General features: G+C 44.2%; 1 protein-coding gene across 2 annotated transcripts in view; it reads left to right on the top strand.

Annotated features, from left to right (window-relative positions):
• Window positions 1-22,899, top strand: part of LOC138301129 (tumor necrosis factor receptor superfamily member 1B-like) — a 209,659-nt gene that overhangs the window by 51,867 nt on the left and 134,893 nt on the right. For both annotated transcript variants that reach the window (XM_069241265.1, XM_069241266.1), the window contains exon 3: window positions 11,091-11,219. In XM_069241265.1, the coding sequence (XP_069097366.1) occupies window positions 11,091-11,219 (129 nt within the window). The remainder of the gene's footprint in view (window positions 1-11,090; window positions 11,220-22,899) is intronic.

Here is a 22,899-nt window from a genome sequence, read left to right on the forward strand (position 1 = left end):
GCAGTAGAACAGGACCGATTTGCAATTTTGGACTGACCGTGATGGAGTGTGGATCAAATACACTAATCAGATTTGTCCTCATCAAAGATATTACCTTTTGACTTTAGTTCTTTACGTCCCAGTCCACCGCAAAGTTACACTTCTAAAAACCCAGAGGACCTTAGGGGGTCACTTAGAGACTCACCCGGTGGCAGGCAGAGACCAACAGGAGGGTCCAGTCTAGGACCATTTGCCACTGTTCAGCTGAGCAGTTGCAGGAAAAGGTATCTTGTTGCTTGTTGTGTCCTTGTAATTTTAACAGGCGTTCAGCCTTGTGCTCCTTGGTGTACACTTCTTGGTCTTGAGTGCTAGAGACAGAGCAAGTCCAGCGCTGTTTTCAGGTTGCAGGCAGCAGGTTTAGTCCTCTTCTAATCTTCCTCAGAACCTTTGTGCTCTGATGTTCATGCCTGGAAGTGCCACAATTATGCCTGGCATGAGATAGTGGGTGGGAATGAACACTTGGGGCAGCCTAATCAATGCAGTAAAGCTACCTAGAGCTAACTGTAACCTCTGTGGCATTTACACGTTAACCAAAATCTACAAACACACTAAACCTGGGGTCTGAGTGCTGGTTGTGTGTGGGTAGTACACTATGGTAACACTGGTGTCCTCCCACATCTAACATTAAAATCCAGTTTTATGCAGTCCCTGTACCCCCAACAAACTCAAAGACAGAAGTCTGGTAAAATCAAAGCTGTGCTCTCAACATCCAGCTTGCAGATACACACAAACTCCTTTGATATATTATATGTTATGTGTAAACTTAGCAGACATGTGAAACAGGCTATACCACTGTAATGTCAAAGCGAGTCCTACTGTGATTGGGGCCTGACTGGCTGGCAGGAGAAAAGAAAGTCTCTGTCCTGAATTTGCTTGTGACAGTTTGGCCCAAGTATCATATGAAAAACCCTAGCAGACCGGTCAAGCAGAATGTGACATTCAACCAAGACTTGATACCTTAATGCCAAAGAAGATCCTCGCAGACCCCAACATATTCCTTAGGTTCAGATACGTCATCTCTACCATTCAGGTCAGCCTATTGTTTGCTCCTGAAAGCTGTTTCACCTCACCACTTAGAAGCTTTAGGCAGGCAAAATGTAAAGTTTCTAAAGTATCTTTCACGCAATAGACAAACATTTCTCTAGGTTTTTAGGTGGAGATAACACTTATTAAATGTAATATTGTATCCCAAAGCTTTCAGTAGAACAGTTAACCCTGCTATAGTGAAAATGGCTTTTAGGGTCCTTTCACTGTAAGGACCTTTTTAACTTTAAACTTTTACATGTCCATGCATCTTGCCTTTATGGGCAATAAGGCTTACTAAGGATTGACTTATACATATTTAAGAAGAAGGTGTGGGCCTCTCAAAAGGTATCGTTTCAACAGGTCAAATTTGAAGTTAAAACCTGCAGTCAGGCCTGTAGTGTCAGGCCTGCGGTCATGTTTGCATGGCCTCTACAGTGAGTGGCACAATGAATGCTGCAGGCTACTGGTGGTGTTTAACTTACAGGTTCTGAGTACCTGTGTGTACCATACACCGTGTGCTAAGGACATATAAATAAGTTACATATTCCAATCAGTGATATGCCAAAATCACCATGTTAACAGGAGGAGCACAAGTACTTTATCAGCAGAGGTCAAATGTACAGAGTTCTATAGCCATCAAGAAAAGGGTTCAGCAAAAAAGCAAAACATTCAGGGTGACTTTGCACAAAGGGTGAATTTCTAACAGACAGGGCAGTAACTCTTATTCCCATTTTCTGAATGTCCATTGGAACTCTCTTCTTTTCCATCTTTATTGCAATCTTGGTTATCAGTCTTTTCATAAAACTCACAATTTCTAAAGTGCTGCTACTAAACTTCAAGTCCACAGTGCCAGCATACCGTAATGTAACAGTGCACTTTATAACATTGAAAATTAATTAATTCAATCATTAATTTGAGCCAGTGTAGCTTGGATAAGGCTAATTTTGTTCGATGTGTTGAACATAGTTAGTAGGCTTGATTTAGTGTCAACTTATTTTGAGAACACCATTTAATTTTCACAAGAAACTGAACTGAAAATCATGCATCATGCTGCATTATTCTATTCAATTCAATTCAAAGAAGCTTTATTGCGGCTACAAGAGCCAAAAAAGCGCGAGCAGTAATAAATACAAATAAATGCACATGATAAAATAAAATTGCAGGTAAATATGGTGATAAAAGGGAATGAAATATAAATAAAAAATTAAAATGGAATAAAAATGAGATAGAATAAAATGGAAAGAAATTAGAAAAAATGAAATGAAGTGAAATGCACTCTGCAGGATGTTGGGACAGTCTTATTTGGAGTCTTTGTCCAGGAGAGTTTTCCCTCTAATAAGCCAACTAGCTCCGAGGAATTTGGCGATAGCGATCACTAGCGTTGGTCTGGTGTCTGATCTGAGGATTCGCAGAGCTAGCGCAGAGCAGCGTGCTCCCAGTAGTCTGCATGCCGGGGCCAGCCATTTCCTACGGGGGGCAGTATACGCGGGGCATGCAAAAAGGAGGTGAATTATTCTATTGGTGCAGCCCATAATATGTTTTTCAGAAACTCAATTAATTTGTTATTTTTGTACACACACACACCATTGAAAAGTCTAGAACAAGTTTAAAGTGTTTTATCTAAAATAGTTGAAATAATTTCTACCATGTATTAATGCCAACAAGTACCAAGTTGAGTATATGTGGAGGTCAAGATTGATTAAATTAGATGTAGTTTCAAGGAGCTCGTGCAGCTCAAAAATGACTTAAAAAATAATTGAAAAGGCATTGCATGCTAAACTCCAAGATCACATTAATGCTAACCATCTCCTACCCAATTATCGGTGTGGCTTCAGCCTAGTCTGCAGCATGGAGAAAGCCACCTTACAAATTTTAAATGATGCCCTCTTGACCACAAATGAAGATGAACCTTCCTCCTGATAAAAATGAACCTCCCAGCTGCACTGACACAATTGATCATCCCACCTTTAGTCACCAGCAATGTCCTTCAATGGTTCTCCACTGACCTTTCCAAACAACACCAGTTTGGTCACATGGGCCCCGTCCAGATCCTAAAAGATCCCTATCAATTGTGAGCCTCGGAGGGTTCATTACTTTCCACTGTCATCTTCAACCTCAACATGGAGCCACTGAGTGTGCTACTCATAGATAACAGCATCAAAATTCACCAATATGCCTATGATACACAACTCTACTTGAAAGTCTCCTCTGCTTAAAATATCCAGCACCTCAAACAGTGCCTGCACATCGTCCAGACTTGGATGTCAGCACCTGAATGATTCTCAACCCAGCAACGACAGAATTACTGTTATTTGCCAAGGGCAACACACAAGAAACAGTGCAAACCTGGCTCAAAGTCATAAGTCAGCCCCCAGCTTTCACTAAATAGCAAATCACTTGGATTCACCCTGAACACATTGCCAAAAAACGCAAAGACAGACCTGGTACCAGCTTGTTCTTCTAAATGCAGTGAAATCATTCCTTCCTGAAAGCAACTTCAGAACTGCATTCAAATTCTTCTACTCTCACATCTTAATGGTGGCAACTCCCTGCTCTATGGCCTCCCAGACTCCACACTGACACTCTGTAAGGGCATCCAACACACTTCAGCCTGTTCTCATGCAGTGCACGAAGAAACAGAATCATAATATCTTTGTTAGCCCTGACATCTATGGCATACTATTCCCCAAACGTTTTTGCCTTCACCCCTCCTGTTTGATGAAATTTGTTTATGTTGGCTTTAGGACTCTATGTGCACTTTATCACTTTGGCCTACCTCTAATTGGCACATAGAAATTAAATGTACGTTCCTAGTCAATGGTACTACATGTACCCAGGACCTGTAAATTAAACTCTACTAGTGGGTCTGCAGCACTCCTTGTGTCACCCACTAAAGTAGCACTTTAAAACATTTCTCAGGACTGCTACTGCAGCCTGTAGTGCAATTGGAGACTGCCATTACAACCTGCCCAAATAAAACTTTTGCCATGCCTAAGCCTTCCTTTTTAATACTTCTAGGTTACCCATAATATAGGCCCTAAGGGCAGGGTGCATTATAATTAAAAACTAGGATATGTGGGGGTTACATTTTAGATGTCCTGGCTCCTAAGCTTGTTTTTTTACTGTTGTACCGCCTGTCACTCCCATTGACTAACAGTGGGTTACCTTATTACGCTTCAAAAGTGCTAACACTGGGTTACTTCACTACACTTCATAAGTGCTCACTTTAGATTGGGAGCAGATAGAAACATACTGATTACACTCAAATTAATTGTAATGCAAAATCCTCTTTACTGGGGAGTCAGCTTTTAAGTTACAATTTTGAAAATGCCAGTTTTAGAAAGTTGGGATTTTTTTTATCCCAAAGATCTGTGCATTCTGCCAGTGTCTGGGGTCATATGACTGTGAATGGCTCTGCTGTTGGGGTTTATGTATTGCGTCCAGACAGTAACACACAATGGCATTGGCGTGGACAGGTGGTCCATCCTGCAGTATAACAGGAAGGGGCTATTATCAGCCCCACTCACTCTTCCAAGGGCTTTCACTCATGCACACAAAGGAATCTGACACTATGCCTGCCTGGCTTTGTCAAAACCAGACAATTTGAAGCCTTGACAGGGGAAGGGAAAGGAATTTCGAGAAACAGATGTGGAAATAGGACAGGGGGTCCCCCACATAAAGGCTGGCACCAGGTATGAATAGTGGACCTCCAGAGCCACTCATTAGAACACTCCTGTACCTGTGGAAGTTACAGAAGAACTGCCCGGCTGCTAGAGGACTGCCCTGCTGCATGGAGGACTGCCTTTGCTGTCTGAGAAGGAAGATTGGACCTGCTTGCCTACATGCCAGGCTACCCTGAGTGACTGCAAGGGTCAGTTGGCTGATCTCCTGTGTGAGCTACAGTAAGCTTTAGAGGCCTCCCTGCAACTGCTGAGCTGCCCTGACCTGACCTGCTGCAATTTGATCTTCCTAAACCTGCAACTGGACCTTCCTGAGCCCTGCTTCTTGCCTTTCTGGAGTGAGTCCCGATCCCCAAGGAGTGCCTCCCCAGTTCCTGGCTAGTATCTGTGAGAACTCCTCATTGGAGAAACGATGAAGGAGCCCATTTGCTCAAGAACTCGACCGCTCATGACGACCGCCAACGTGAAGCTCTGGTGAAACCCTTTTTTTGTGCCGACGACTGTCCGTGATGACAGCTAACTTGAAATCTGCAAGTTGTGCTACAAAAATGACAGCCAGTGATGACCACTAATGCAAAGCTACAGCAACAATCGTCTGTGGCATTTGACTGGCTCTTCGCAATACAGGGACAAACATCTACAATGCTCCACCTGCTTTTTGCGCTACGGTGAAGACCATCAACAATGCTCAGCCTGCTCCTAGTGGCCTCCTCCAACTTTGAGGAAATCTTTGTGCTGGATTTAGAAGGTACCTTTCTAGTATAACTAACCTGGCCCACGTATTTGGTCCAGGATCTATCACATTTGGCTTTGTGAGTTTTCCCCGGTCTAGCGTGACCAGATGACCATGAGTGTTGGTTTGTGCTTTTTGGTGCTATTTTTATTTAAAAATTTTAAATTGAATGTCTCCTGTTATATGGATTGGATTTTTGTCATTCCGGTATCATTTTATTTAATAAAATTAGTTTGGGGATTTTCTTGTGTTTTGTTTTTCACTTTATAACTGTTTGTGTGCTTCATAAATACTTTACATCAGTGGTTCCCAACCTGTGGTCTGGGGACCTTGGGAAGTCCACAAAGCCTCCTCAGGGTGTCCGTGCCTGCTTAGAAAATTAACTAATGTTAACAGATTAATAAAGTGTACATAAATAAATGGTGTAAATGTACAATTGAAAATTTTAAAGCGTACAGTTAATGTCAAGGAATTTGAAATTGGACGCAAAAAACGAAATAGGTATCCTGAGATTGATTTGTGGGCACAGTGCAGGTGCATCAATGCAGAATATAGTATGGACAATGTGTGGCTTTAGTTGAATTTAGAAAAGCTCCACCCTTCCTATTAAAATAAACAAATATATTTTTGTCATTTTATTTCTGTGGAAATTAAATAAAATGTGTTATTTGTGTATGTGTTTGATGGAAAGTTTTTTCTTGTATTTTTGTGTATTTTTTGGAGTTCAAACTGTCAGCTATGTTTAGGCCTGAGTCCCCTGCTTCAATTAATGACTCAGTGGGTTTCCACAGAGTTCAAAAGGTTTGGAACCACTGCTTTACACTTTGCCTCTAAGTTAAGCCTGACTGCTTGTGTGCCAAGCTACCAGAAGGTTATGTACACATTAATTTAGTAACTTTTGTGTTTCACCCTGACAAAGACCATGGTTGTTGCCTGAGAGGAGCTTCCATCCTCTTCAACCAATAACTCAAATTCTCACAAATCACTATGCTGGTGGAACTCCATTGGTTTCCCTTGCCAGTTCACACCATCTTCAAAACAAGCTGCATAATTTACAAGCCATCATGGCCAGCACCCTTCCTTATCTTCCCAACAAGCCCATCGTTTCTGGTGGTTCTCTGCATTCTCGCAGCCAGGACACCATAAGAGTGCAGACTAAAGTGATAAAAAATACAAGGCAGCAGACGTCTCCCATTTATGCACCCAGGATCTGGAACAACTTCCCTGTATGTACTAGAACTGGTCCATCCACTGCTGCAATTTAGGAAGGATTTGAATTTGTACCTCTTTAAAGAACACTGCATGACAATGCATTAATAGTCGGCTACCTCTCCTATAACTCATTTACTTTATGTGTGTCCTTGGCCCTGTGGAGCTGTCTGTTGCCTTTTGATTAGGTTTACACTAGAAAAATACCACATGCATTAATACATTTTTTAAACCATGATCTCCTTGATCAACATTTACCAAATGTCATATATGTAGTGACATGTGCATCCCAGAAGGTTATTTGAAATCTGGAGAACTTCAATTAAAATGTCAAAAGTTTACCACAAAACTGATTTTATTTTTACATATACAGCTTAACTAAACCTCAGTGGTAGCTGGTGCTCTTTGAAAATGGTGGAGAAAATGGTGTCCAATAGTGCATTTTAAAAGTCTTTTTTTCACATGAACTTGCAAAGAAAATTCCAATAGTTATGAAAGGGCATTAATGAATTATTACAGTACTTTTGATAACGCGTCAGAACCTTGATAAGTAAACTTACAAGGAGACACGTCTAGGCCAGTGAACCTTTTGATAATGTTTGGCGACTTCCCAGAACGAGATATCCGTTTAGCATTACAATCAATATGTCAATAACTCTTGCAATATTCACAATAACTAATCATTAAGCTAATCAATGACATTCAATATATCTCAATACAGCGAACACACCATGACCTTTCAGCCATGAATAACCACACAAACCTAGTTATGTGTTAGGCTATTTATTCCCTATTAGTTACAATCTAATATCATATTTATTAGTTTCAACAACAATAAGCACATCAAAACCACTATAACTTGGCAATCAGAGCAAAACTTTATCAAAGCAAAGATCATGAACATTAGAATAAAGCACAACGTTAACATGAATCAGCTTTAGCAGAGTAGCATTAGTACATTATTCAACAAAGCAAGAATACAGTCATTTGCCTATTTGCATACGATAATAGTGAATTCCTTAACTAACTTCGAATTAGCATCAGCATGTTGGGCTTCATGCAAACAATTTGCCAAACACAAATTTAGAAAAACATCTAACTCTGGCCTCTATCAAAAGAGCAGTTGGTACCTAAAAAGTAAAGGCAAACAGACAATTACAGTTTTCATCAGATAGTTACTGCTCCAACGTATCAGCAATCAGCGTCAGGCTTCGTACTCGGGACATCAGTCGATTCGCCATCAGCAAAGATAGGACGGGACAATTTTCAGTATGGCATAGTTAAGAATCGGTTCTTCCCTCATAAGGAGGAGAAGTCAGTATCAGGTAAGGATTCGATAGAGGATGGTTAAGATATGAGAAAAGCAAAGTCTCAAAGTATAATAATTTCTCGGTAGAGTGGCAAGGGGCAGTGAAGAATGGCGGGGAATGTCCCAATGTTGGCTGATTTCTTCTCGGGTCATGCTGTTATATCAAAATTGTCAAACTAGTCCTTAATTTCTCATTGGATCAATTTTGGTGCATCATTATCTCTGTCCAATAATTCTCCACGCACCTTACACAAACACAGTTCTCATGCAATCTATTGGCTCCTGTGATTGACGTCTTCAAAAGGTGGAATGTCAGGTAAGAAAAGTTACAACACTTTCATGGAATACGAAAGTAGCCTGACACTGCCCAGAAGTTGCTAGCTTTTGTTTTTAAAAATTTGCAACAGGTGCCTCTATATATCAGTAATTGCTAGCAGTATTCTAAGGTCAGCAATTTGACATCGGTGCCTCGCATATGCCCTGGGTGCCCCTGTCAAGAATTACTTGGAATACGCCAGTTCAATAATTTTTCCATTGACGCCACTTAAACAGTTTGGGTGGCTCATCTTTAAAAATGTATCTCTAGTATTTTAGATACCTGCCTTTGACTTAGGCCTTTGTTTCCATAACTCATGCCAAGAAATGCCTCCAATGTGCCAGGGCTGACTTGTTGCCATGGGTACCTCCAGTAGGCCACGGCTGTCAGCAGACTCACAAGCATAAAACATTTTGCACACACACTCATACTATCTTGTGATTCAGTCATTCCCTCAGCCGTTCTCATATACTCACATTCACCAATTCCCATGCACTTAATCCTTCTCACTGACTCACTCGAAGTCACTAACACTCACTTGTTCTCATTCACTCGCCTTCACTCACTCACTCATCCACTCACTCACTTATTTCCAGTGATTCAAGCTCACCCACTCTCTCTCAATTACTCTCAGTTGCTCAGTCACTGACAGTCATTCTCACTCTATCACTCACTTTCTCACATGTTCACAAACACACCCACTCACATGCACATAGCAACATCGGGATTTGTTTTTAACTAACTTACTTCCTCTTCTCCTGACATCTCAGTTGCAGCAACAGGGCCTGTGTCATACATTGGAAATAAAATCTAGGAAGGCAAAATTCCTGTGCAGAAAATGAGGAGCCGAACATGGCAGCAGGACTGTATCCTCATTGTCCACAAGGATGGACTTATTAGCATAGTGAACAACTCAATTTTAGTAGAGTTGCTGCCTTCATAGGAAATGTGCACCATATTTACTAGATAATATGGATTGTGACTGTGTGAAGGGCCGTAGCTGAAGTTTGCCCTCAGACAAGTGCAATCCAGGCATCTATTTGTAGAGTGCCTTATCTTAACCACAACTCTGTGGATGAATCATGCATCAACCCTCTCAGGTCTCTTCTTTCTCCTGTTATCATCTGGGGAGGGTGGAGACGGTAAGAGAGCTGACATGCAAATTGACTGTATTTAGAGTGTTCATGAAAACACAAACATGATGTTTTAATGAACTCTGCTAAAGAAATGTACAGAAAATGAGGATAAGGGTACAGACAATGGGTAGTATGTGGCGGATCACAGGTCACATGGTACAAACCTAAGGCCCAGTTAACAAGCCTCCACTTTTTATTTTTTACTAGGTTGATTTACATCTGTCTATATATATCTGTGTATATATGGACCTTTAATAATGTGCAACTGTGTATTACATAAGTGTGTGAAGTTGAAAAGCTTACTCCCTTACAGCTTCACATATATTTCTTAAAGTTCCCCACCATTCCTAATGAAGTTTTAGCTTAAAAAAATTAAAAGAACCAAAAAAGAAGCCCTGGAATGTTCCTACTGATACACAGGGCCAAAAGCACATTTTCGATCCCATTAACGACAGTGAGGGCGGTGGGGGCGAGGGGGAGGGGGGTGGTACGCAGGCTTGTCTGGCAGTGGCTATTGTGTTTCCTCAATGTTACTTAGGGATAGAAGCCATGAGTGAGAGCAGGGACAAAAAGACTGCAACCAAATGTCTTGCGGCACTTTCTAAGTATAGGGACTAGATTGGGGATGATGTAAAGCTACAAGGGTGAGGTTTATAATTCCTACATCCTTGCTGTGCAATGCTAATGTGGGCTTCTTGTGATATAATAATCATCCATGAGACAGAGTGGTGTAATTGCTACTAGAACTCCATACCATGCCATCTCTTATGTATTGTCTATACATCCGGTTTTCTCAAAAAGGAAAAAGCATAATGAAAATAGTACTACATAAGTATACTTCACCCTCTGTAATTCCATACTAAATGTTAGCCTTTTTTGTTGCATTCTCATTGGCTGAAATTCATAATACAAAAGGATGATGTAATTTCCACCAATTAGAGAAATTAATTAATTCACTGGTATGACATCATTTCTGTTAACGATTTGAAACCACTGCGAAAAAGATATTATAATTATGATCCTGAACCTAAAAACATTGATTTTCACGCTGTTATGGTTTGATGTAGTATGATAGTCCCCTCTAGGTTCACAGCTAATGCACTTGATTCATTCCTTTTCTGCCAACATATCTCTACCCACAATAATCACTCGGCATGGCTAAGCCTAACAGGCACTGAGCACAGGGCATAACCTTCACTCACTTTCTGTGCTCAGCAGCCTTCTGTATGTGTTGAGCACAGGCTGCCGCTGTGCACTGAGGGTAGTGTTAACAGGACATGGTCTGCACCCAAGCCTTGAATTCAGGACCATTGCTCACAGTGCTAATTGGTCACCGGAACAGGTCATGAACAATGCTCCTCTCTTTTAAAAAAACAGCATTGCTAAAGATATGCCCCTTTCATTTCTTAGATATGTTAAAATTGGGCAGATGCTGTCAGTGTCTAAAACCCCAGATCTCCTTAAATCCTCGAATGTTTTCCCCAACCCCCGATGCATCCTCATAGCCTACTTAGATCCAGAACCCTGGAGCTTGGTCTAAGGTGGCACACTTTAACAGCACATGCAAAATCGGTGAGCTCCCATTGTGGTAAATAGCTGGATTTAGTGGCTGGATAACTCATCAATTATTTTATTGTTCCAGGACACCATCTCTTCCGGGAGTGTCGAAACACAACGGACTCAGAATGTAAGCCATGTGGGCCCAATGCATATACGGAGGTCTGGAACCGTATGAAGCAGTGCCACCACTGTGAAGCTCCATGCAGACAAGGTAGGTGTGAATAGAAATCAAAGACCTCCACATCATCACTATCATATATCCACTGAGATTCATGAGAACGCGAAGTTTGAAAAAAAAGTACAAACCTGTAGTCATTCAAACCATGCACACAATCATGGTATGTAGACAAAATATTGGGAAAAATGTAGTGTGGACAAAATATCATGCCAAGAATACTGAGGATAAAAGTATTGTGAAGTAAAGTTTCTATGGGTAAGTTTTACTGTAGATAACTCCACATATATGTACTATGGCGATATGCATATATCTTCAAGGTACATAGATGTAAAGTTAAGAATGGTAAATCTATGCTTAACTATTTTCATTTACCTTCTTGATATTTTGTTCCTTGATATTTTTGACATGATATTCTGTCCACATGATATTTTAGTTACCGATATTCTATCAGTGATCCCATCATCAGGCCGGGGGCTGCAATTATCAAATGTCCTAAAGGTACAATTAAAAAAATCACTTCTTTTCTTCATCATAATAACATGTCAAGAGCTATTATAGACCAAAAGACTTATCTAAATAAAAAAAGGCATGGATAATATCAATCACTTCCTAAAAATTGACTTATACCCAACCTATGTTTCTGAAGTCCCAAAGGATACTTTTGAATCAGCAGACAATAGTGGCAAAGAGGGTACAGGCACAAGTTGGAATTACAAAAACTGCCTACCTGAAAATATTAGTGCAGAATAACATACTATTGGACTGGGACATCATTCATGAGGCTGTTGAATTTAAAGACTATCCCTACATCGTAAAGCTAGTTGTGAGCAAAACTTGCAGTGCACAAAGAATGTGATCTTATCTCAAGTACCATCTCTTAAGGGACCCAACAAGTCTACTTCTAACAAGGTTAATTATTTAATTATTTCTACAAGTGAAGAGCATAGAAAAGGAAGAAAGTTTTGTTTCTCACTTAATATGTATATTACAGAGCCATTGAATCACAGGTACAGCATGCTGAACATGAATAACGTAACATGAAACACAATGCTTCATTTGAACATTTTCAACAGATTGGAAAGTGACTGCTACCTTCAGTAGATCCCAATGTGTCACAAAATCCACACACTGAAAACAAACAAACGTTTGTTAGAGGATAAAGCTCCAGTGATAAGAGGCATATGAATAGTGTAGAATGTCTCATTAATATGAAAATACTAAACTTGGGAGATCAAGAATTTATTTAAAAATTCACTCAAATCAATGAAACGAGTTATCCTATTCTATTATGGACATCACTGAGTGTACTTTACTTTTCAAACAGATATACAGCTTTTTTTCTTGTAATTCTAATTCAAACCATATGGACTGGAAAAGAGAGAAACCGACATGCGCTACTATACAAAACCTAAAAACGTATTTCAGAAAAAACAGAGATTATTAAGGAATGCCGTATTCCATCAATAGATCAAAATATAAAATTATATAGAAAGACATCAAACAGGGAAATTTGCTAAAGTTAAAGCAATAATACAGGATTCAATGTGGACGGTACTTCTTCCATCTATAATCACAAGAAATACACACAAATTCTGGTCAATAATTGGTATTGGTGTAAATTCGTATTAAAAAACCCCAATGATTATCATATATCTCTTAGAGTCTGGAAAGCTTATCTATCTAGCTTGTATGACAGTAATTATTCCATTCCATTTACCTTTTGCTTAGCTGCCGAATGTGGCACAATGAGATACTTGGCTACAGAACAAGTCACTAAACACTTAGGGGGTCATTCTGACCTCCGCGGGCGGCGGTCGCCGCCCGCGTGGAGGGAGCCGCCATATGGCCGCTCCGCGGTCGAAAGACCGCGGAGGCCATTCAGGCTTTCCCGCTGGGCTGGCGGGCGACCGCCAGGAGGCCGCCCGCCAGCCCAGCGGGAAACCCCTCCCCACGAGGAAGCCGGCTCCGAATGGAGCCGGCGGAGTGGGTATGTGCGACGGGTGCAGTTTGCACCCGTCGCGTATTTCAGTGTCTGCATTGCAGAAACTGAAATACACAGTGGGGCCCTCTTACGGGGGCCCCTGCAGTGCCCATGCCATTGGCATGGGCACTGCAGGGGCCCCCAGGGGCCCCGCGGCAACCCCTACCGCCATCCTGTTCCTGGCGGGCGAACCGCCAGGAACAGGATGGCGGTAGGGGGTGTCAGAATCCCCCATGGCGGCGCAGCAAGCTGCGCTGCCATGGGGGATTCCAAGGGCAGCGGAAAACCGGCGGGAGACCGCCGGTTTTCCGCATCTGACCGCGGCCGAACCGCCGCGGTCAGAATGCCCTGCGGGGCACCGCCGGCCTGTCGGCGGTGCTTCCGCCGATCCTGGCCCCGGCGGTCTCAGGCCGCCGGGGTCAGAATGACCCCCATAATTTCTTGAATTGATACTTCTCAAGCACCCGGTCCGAACAAGCTGTCATAAAACTTCATGCTGAGCGATGGAGTCGTCTGCTGTCCCATATTTTTAATTCAGTATTTCAGCCTGGCCAGGTCTTACTGTTGCAAGAAGGTTCCATACTGCAGCCAAATTTTAAAAGAAGACCCAAAGATTTGACTGGATAATAATCACTATTGTTAATGCAGATGGTAAGTTGTTTTGCAAAACATCTTTACTCACACATAGAAGACTGGGTAGAAAATGATAAAAACCTAACCTTTTATCAGAAGGCTTCAGACCTAAAAGTTCAACTTCTGACAACATTGTTGCTTTAGCCAGTTTGGCTCAAAAGGCAGTATCATCTAAATCCGGGAAATTCATACTTTATAGACTATTCAACTGACTTGACAAGGTTGACAGGCATTGACTCAGGTCTAAACTATATATGGGGATTAAAATTTGGTTTACTACATCTTCTGATTGAATCACATAAAGAAACTTGTGACAGGTTAAATCTGTCTGAACATTTGGGTTTGACACAAAATATTTTTACATACCGTTCAGTACCACTGTTGTTTTATATTTACATATCTGATCTAACTGGAGTGTTTAACCACAGCAAAGGAGATCCATCCAAACTAGCTAATGAGCAGATTCCTTTCCTGTGCCATGCAGATGATCTCATCATTTTTTCAACTATACATTTTTACAAAGACAGCTGTCACAAAATGAAGATTACAATATTAATAGCAATTTACAAAGACCAAGATTATGTTGCTTGGCTGCCACAGGCTGCCAAATAACAACAACAAATGAACTATAGGTACAATGAGGATCAAGCAAATCTAACAATATAACTAACTTTGCATTGTGGTTGATACAAAACGTAATTGGTATTTAAACAAATCGAACATCTACAATGCAGAATGTAAACAGTTGCAGGAGCAATAAAATGATTTACATAAATATATGGATGATGGGAAATTATCCCTACTCTAAATGTAGCAAAAGCTAAAAAAATCAGCTCCTACCTATGGTTCTCTACTGTGGAAATCCACTATGATAAAAAAACTTGAAAGTCTATTTTTGAACTCGATACAAACTATTAGCCTAAGAAAAGCAACCTATAACACCTCCTCTGATCAGAATTTGGGTTTACCTCATGAAAGCAACTATACAAATAAATCAATAAAACTATTCTTCAAATTGTCATTCATCTGGTAATAACACTTTAAAAAAGATCATTAAGATCATTAAGAACAAACTTGTTAGACATAATGTTGAAATAGTACTGTCAGAAGAAAACTTAAGTAAAATATTGTTAAGATCTGATTTAGAACTTGGTGGATGATTTACTCTACCACAGCGGTGACGGATATGCCTTCCACCGAAATCTAAATTCTATTATATTCTCTGGGATTTAGATTTTGACAAACAGGATATCTGTGACTGTTGTGATGGAGTAACTCGTCCGCTGAGTTCTAAATCAGGCACTTAGTCACCCACCTTTAGAAAATTAATAAAACAGCTCGCAAAGTGCTTTTATATAAAGACGTAAAAGCTCTTTTCTTTTCAACTGATTATGAGAAATTACTAACGTATAAAAACAATAATTACATTGCAGAAGCCTACACTGTGCAGTGTCAACCATACTTGGGGTTTATTACCACTAGTAAGGTAAAGAAAGCCTACTTGCAATTCAGACTCTTTTATCTTCCATGAATCCCATTAAATGGTTCTTGTAATCAATTGTCTAAAGTAAATCTACTTTGTCCTTCAAGGAATACAAACAGTCACTGAACATATATTCTGCCTATGTGCAGCACTTCTCAATATATGCAGGTTGATTCTTAATGCTGAAGAAATCAGAGCAATCTCTGAAGCTATTTCATTTTGTTTGAGAGATGCATCACCTAAAACCGTTGGACATGTAACCATATTTTCAGATTTCTGTTTCAAATATTTTCAATGTAAATGAACTTGATTAATCCTAGCTCACTCTATTTATAAGCTTTGAGTATCATTCTTTGCAAATTATGTTTTAGTACTTTCTTCTTTATTTATTGTATATGAGTAAAGATAACTTAAACAATAACATTGTCTACTAAACATAGCCACCTAATATCTGAACAAACAACATCAAGTGTGTACAGCACAGCCCCCTGTCCTGTCTGTACACCACTACACAGCATTAGTCTATGTAAAATAGTATGTTACCAGCTCATATAATGTAATACACACTGACAGGTTATGTACAGTGCTACGCACCATCACCCTATACAAAGCACTGCACAAAATGTCAATTCTAATTACACCATGCACAGGGGTAAATAGGTTATTCCAAGTGGTAAACTGATCATCACAAATATCAGAGAAGTGATCAATGATGTAATTGAGCATGTTATGAGTAATGTAAGATGTGAGGTCATAAGCAGTACATGATTGGGGCGTAGGTTATAGTTCATACACGGAACTATAACAGGCAGAATTCTGTTGAATTAGTTGAAAATGTTATGTTATCACTGACATTGTCACCTAACTATAACATTCCTTTAACTGTTGTACTGTTGTTTTTTCAATGAATTTTAAGTTAAAAAAAAAAATTCAGTAAGAAATGAATTCCACACCTAACTATAATTTGATTTCACTTTAATCTTTGTTTTCAATATATATATATATATAGATATATTTATATATCTATATATATATATTTATATATATATACACACACACAATAACCTGTGTTACGTGAAAATGCAAGAAAGAGAGCCTGCACTCTAAAGTCCACTGTCCGTGATATTTCTTAAACTGGCTGACCAGTTTCGACCATGAGGTCTTTATCAAAGCTGTACCACCATGTAATGTGCCCGATTTCCCTTTAAAACAAAACATCATCAAAACATAGTGAAAAGACTACAAAATTAATTGCATCACATTAGAAAACATGAAGCAATAGAAGTCAATCATTATTTTCACATTTAGCAATATATGGTGGTCATTAGAACCCTAGCGGTCGATGTTAAAGCAGCGGTAAGACCGCCAGCAGCCTGGCGGTAAAACATTTGCAATTACGACCGTGGCGGAAACCACCAACAACGACAGCCACTTTAACACTCCGACCGCCACGGGGGTACAAACAAACAGCTTGGCGGTCACCACCAACAGACAGGCGGAAGACAAAGTACCGCCCACAGTATCACAACAGGCCAATCCGCCACCTTTTCCGGGGCGGATTCACCGCAGATAAAAACACGGTGGAAACAGGATTCCGAAGGGAAAACGCTCACCTCTACACACCCCACGAGGAACTAGGACACCATGGAGCCGGAACTCCAAATTCTCCCTACGATAGCCTCCCTGCTCCTCTACCAGGAGCACGAACGCCGGCGGCGAAGACCACGGTGAGTACTGCACCTATGACACAGGGGAGGGGGGAGGGAAAAAACAGGTACACACACACGCAACACCCCCACCCCCACCCTCACCTACTACAACACACACACTAATTCATATTAATACATGATAGTCACACCCCCCAATCCCCTCCGGAAGAATGCAAAGACAAAAGGAAATTAGTGGAACCATTGTGATATATTAAAATCAAGTAGGCAAAAATATATATATACACCATAAACAAAATATACACCAAGCATAGTAGTCCAGGTAGTGCTCCAATTAAGTCCGTGGAACACTGGGCCCACACGGTATGGGCGAGGCCCACACAAGATCCCCGACCATGACGGAGAGAACACTGCAGGGGCATCAGAGAGCAAGAAAACAGGCAACTCAGGGGGAGGGAAAGGGGGGGGGCACCTCAGCCGGTTGAGTGCACAACGCCAAATCCATGAGAGGCCCACTGTTCAATCCTGGGGAGTGCAAAGCCACAGTCTCTCAAGTCTCTACAGTGGGTGGGTTGCCCACTGTTCCATCCTGGGGAGTGCAAAGTCACAGTCTCTCAAGTCCCTACAGTGGGTGGGTTGCCCACTGTTCCACCCTGGGGAGTGCAAAGCCACAGTCTCTCAAGTCTCTACAGTGGGTGGGTTGCCCACTGTTCAATCCTGGGGAGTGCACAGCCACATTCTCTCAAGCGGATAACAGTCTCCACTGGTTCTGGAGGAGGCATTGTGCCCAGAGTACTTCATCCTGCTAAGGACAGAGGTAGTGGATGTATCTCTCCACTGGTTCTGGAGGGGTTTTGTGCCCAGAGTGCTTCATCCTGCTAAGGACAGAGGTAGAGGATGTATCTCTCCACTGGTTCTGGAGGGGGCTTTGTGCCCAGAGTGCTTCATCCTGCTAAGGACTGAGGTAGTGGATGTATGTCTCCACTGGTTCTGGAGGGGGCTTTCTGCCCAGAGTGCTTCATCCTGGTAAGGACAGAGGTAGTAGATGTATCTCTCCACTGGTTCTGGAGGGGGCTTTGTGCCCAGAGTGCTTCCTCCTGCCCGTGACGGACTCATTAGCTTTCAGTGCCCTTGGCGCTCATGGGCCATCGGTGCTTGAGGCGGCGGTGCCCTGTTCAGTGGTGCTTGAGGCGGCGGTGCCCTGTTCAGCGGTGCTTGGAGCGGCGGTGCCCTGTTCAGCGGTGCTTGAGGTGGCGGTGCCCTGTTCAGCGGTGCTTGAGGCGGCGGTGCCCTGTTCAGCGGTGCTTGAGGCGGCAGTGCCCTGTTCAGCGGTGCTTGAGGCAGCGGTGTCCTGTTCAGCGGTGCTTGGAGCGGCGGTGCCCTGTTCAGCAGTGCTTGAGGCGGCGGTGCCCTGTTCAGCGGTGCGGGGTCCTTTGCAGTGACTCAGTCTGTGCTGTGGCTCCGTGCCACACTGGCTGCCCTGGTGGCCGGTGCACTCCATATTCCGGTGACTACAGGCACCACTGGTCCCGGAGATGTTGTGGCTGAGGTGCTAGCTCGGGACCTAGGAGACGGACAGGGTGGGGGAGGGGTGGGAAAGAGGTCAAGGTTGGACAGGAAAAGTTTTTGGAGACACTGGGACGGGTAGCTGGAGGGGGTTTGGGAGTGGAGAAAGAGGTTGTGGTTGTAGGAGGTGTTCGTCTGCTGACTTTGGGTGAAGGTGCATGTGCTGAAGGCTGTCGTGAGGTGGATGGCTGTTGGGTGGGTGTGTGCCTGCGTTTGTGTATCTTGGGAGGGGGCGTCACAGACACACTGGGAGAGGACACAGGGGACGTGTGAATGGTAGTGGGGGTGGTGACTGCACGTAAGCGGGGAGTGGTGGTGTGTGTGCTGGTGATGGCAGTAGTGGCTGTTGATGTAGTGCATGCAGGTGTGAGTGGAGACAAGACTGGGAGGGAGGAGGGAGACGAGGAGGAGGGGGACACAGTGGAGGCAGTGGATGTTGGTGTGTCTGCATGTGTGTGATGCTTGCGTGAGTGCTGTGGGATGTGTGGTGCTTATGTCTGCCTGAGCTTCCCTTGTGTGTTGATGTGTGTGCATGCTGGTCTGAAGGTGTGCTTGGGATAGGCTGGGGTACAGGGGATTGGGTCTGGGTGGAGGAAGTTGGAGGGGGGAGGCTAGAGACAGGGACAATGGCTGCCATCAGTGCTGAGGCCAGAGTCTGAAAAGCTTGCTGAAGGGCCGCCTGACCAGAATGAATGCCCTCCAGTAATGCATTTGTTTGTTGCATCTGCCTTTCTACACCCTAGATGGCATTCAAAATGGTAGACTGCCCAACAGTGAGGGACCTGAGGAGGTCAATGGCCTCGTCACTGAGGGCAGCAGGGGTGACTGGGGCAGGGCCTGAGGTGCCTGGGGCGAAGGTGATGCCCACCCTCCTGGGTGAGCGGGCACGGGGCAAAGGCTGATGGGCTGCTGGGAGGGCGGTGCTGGTAGCGGGGGTGGCGGCTGTACCTGTAGATGCGGGGGGCACAGATGTTGCCACCACCACAATGGAGCTCCCATCAGAGGACGAGTCCGTGTCGCTGGTGTCAGCTCCTGTCCCTGCGTGGAGCTCCCCTCGCCCTCCATCCCACTGGTGAACTCCGAGTCTGTAGTTTCGCTCTCCAGGGCCATGTGGGATGCAGCTCCCTCGTGCTCGGTGCCACTGCTCCTCCACCTGTTGATGCTAATGCACACAATAACAGGGAGACCACAAAAAGGGGGGGACAACAGAAGAAAGACATGTTGAGTGCATGCATTACCGCTACCGTTGGCGTACACGACTGACACAGAAGCCCCCTGCACTACGCCGTGCTCTTGGGCTCCACTGTTCAATTCCAGTGAAATGGCCTACTAGGCTATGGACGACATCTGCACACATGGATGACACAGGGGCATGACTAGGTGTACTTGGCACTCTACAGAGGTGGGGTGGGGTGCCACATGGCCTGCCTTACGGAGGGACCTTGCCTACTAAACTCGCCCTGGCCTAGGGAAACCCGCAGCCCACCTCCCCCACCCAGACACCTCCACTGCACGCTAAATCAGCAGGATGAGAGTGTACTCACCCCCTTGTGGCTGCTGTGATGCCCTCAAGTGCCCATCCAACTCCGGGTACGCCACCGCCAGGATCCTGAACATCAGGGGGGTCATGGTGTTGCGGGCACCCCTCCCACATTGGGAGGCCATCCCCAGCTGAGCCTCCGCCGTCTTCTTGCTCCAGCGGCGAATGTCCTCCCATCTTTTCCGGCAGTGGGTGCTCCGACTGTGGTAGACCCCCAGGGTCCGGACGTCCTTGGCGATGGCACGCCAAATATCTTTTTTCTGGTTGGCGCTGACCTACATGATTTGTACAGGGGGAAGAGAAACTTATTACCTACTGCACCGTCATAGTTATTGCCCCCCATCCCTACCCTTGGCATGTGGCACATGCACTCACCGTTGTTTCATGCACGCCGCACTCTACCCCCTTCCTTCTTACATCCATCCCTCTCCACACAAGCATAGCCCATACAGCATGCTCCCTGAGTTTCTCCAACTCCTCCGATGTGAAGGCAGGGGCCCTTTCCCCAGACACTCGAGCCATTGTCTCTTCCAGACCGAGGTCTCAGCAGCACTTGCAGTGTAGGTCCTCTCCTGTCGAAGATCAGGTATCGAGTGATTGAACAGATAGAAAATGGCGGTCACGTCCGCGGCGGTGCATACCGTCACCGCCGGCGTACATCGTCATTGGCTCCTGTGGCCCATAGGGTCCAATGTTAACCAATGCATCATTGCGCTGCGGTCTTCGACCGCCTACTGCAACGGTGTACAACGCCAGCGCAGTTACCTCACATCCTATTGTCCACCTTTACAGGTCAGGGGCCCACATGGCTTCATTTTTAACTGCGTCATACATACCTAGGCCTACACTCAACACACATACAGGCCACTTTTTGGATTATGATCTATGTTCTGTGTAAGCTGTGGGTACGTACCTCTGAGTTGTTTGACTCTGTGCTCGCTATTGTCCTTCATAGGCACCGTCCGCTGGGACATGTGAGGAGATGGCGGCATCCTCCGGTGTACCGATCGTTGGTGGACCTGTCGACAATGGAGGAAAGACATGCGATCATCACCTACAGGCTTGACGGTGCCACAATCCAGGAACTGTGTACCCAACTGGAGCCAGACCTGATGTCAGCTATCCGCCATCCCACAGGAATCCCCCCTCAAGTGCAGGTGCTGTCAGTGCTCCATTTCCTTGCAAGTGGGTCATTTCAAACAACAGTGGCCATAGCATCAGGGATGTCCCAGCCTATGTTTTCCAACGTGTTGTCCAGAGTGTTGTCTGCCCTTCTGAAACAAATGCGGAGCTACATCGTTTTCCCTCAGGTGGAGGATTTGCCTACAGTGAAAGGTGATTTCTATGCCCTGGGACATATCCCCAACATCATAGGTGCCATTGATGGGACCCATGTGGCTTTGGTCCCCCCCCACAAGAGTGAACAGGTGTACAGAAACCGGAAGAGTTATAATTCGATGAATGTACAGATGGTATGTTTGGCCGACCAGTACATCTCCCATGTGAATGCCAAGTTCCCTGGCTCAGTGCATGACGCCTACATCCTGCGGAATAGCAGCATCCCTTATGTGATGGGTCAACTCCAGAGGCACTGTGTGTGGCTATTAGGTGAGCACCTGGAAGCAAGACAGTGGGAATGGTTGTCTGGATCTGGGGATATCCCTACAGGTTAGTGTGTGTCTAACAGTTGTCCCTTGCCATTTGCAGGTGACTCTGGTTACCCCAACCTGTCATGGCTACTGACCCCAGTGAGGAATCCCAGGACAAGGGCAGAGGAACTCTACAGTGAGGCCCATGGGCGAACTAGGAGGGTGATCGAACGGACCTTCGGCCTCCTGAAGGCCAGGTTCAGGTGCCTCCATATGACAGGTGGATCCCTATTCTACTCACCAAAGAAGGTGTGCCAGATCATCGTGGCCTGCTGTATGCTTCATATCTTGGCTTTGTGATGACAGGTGCCTTTTCTGCAGGAGGATGGTCCAGATGGTGGTGTTGTTGCAGCTGTGGAGCCTGTAGACAGTGAAGACGAGGAAGCAGAAGAAGAAGACATGGACAACAGGGACTCAGTGATCCAGCAATATTTCCAGTGAAACACAGGTAAGAATACAAACCTGCCTACTACATGTACTTTAACACTACTTCCTCTCTACTGTCTGTCGTTTTCACCCAGTGTATGGTCACTGAGTTGTCACTTTCCCTTACGATTTCACAGATGTGGGCCCCAATGTGTGACATCTGCTTTGATTCCTCATGGACTACAGCTGTGTGACATAGGTATGTTGACATTACAAATTAAAGAGCTTTTTGCCACAGTAATTGCTAATACACTATTTCGAAATCACAGACTGACTCCAGATTGTTTTGTACTTTAAGGGTGTTTATTTTAGTGCTCAATATTGGAGGGGGTAGCAAAATGGTGAGGGGTGATGGCGGAGGAATGTCCATGGCAGAGTCCAGTCTATTAGTCTCACAGGTGCATTGCCCAAATGGGCATAGGACGTGGAGCTGGGGCAGTTTAAGGATGGACAGGGTGACAAAGTGGGACAGAAGGATAACATTCAGGGTGGTCTCATTTCTTGGCGGGGGTCTTGGTATTGTTCTCTGTCTTTGTCCTGGATCTCATGGACCGTTTCTGAGGTGGATCTCCCTCTGCAGGGGGTAGGGTGCTGGTGTGGTGGTCCTGTGGTGGTGCCTCCTGTCCACTAGCGCCGGCGGAGGTGGTGGGCAGTTCATCATCCAGGCTAGTGTCAGGGGCCCCTTATAGTGCCACACTGTCCCTCCTGTTGTTGAGTACTTCCTTCAGCACCCCTACGATGGTGCCCAGGGTGGAATTGATGGCTCTG

This window comes from Pleurodeles waltl, chromosome 6 (assembly GCF_031143425.1).
Source record: "Pleurodeles waltl isolate 20211129_DDA chromosome 6, aPleWal1.hap1.20221129, whole genome shotgun sequence".
Lineage (NCBI taxonomy): Eukaryota > Metazoa > Chordata > Amphibia > Caudata > Salamandridae > Pleurodeles > Pleurodeles waltl.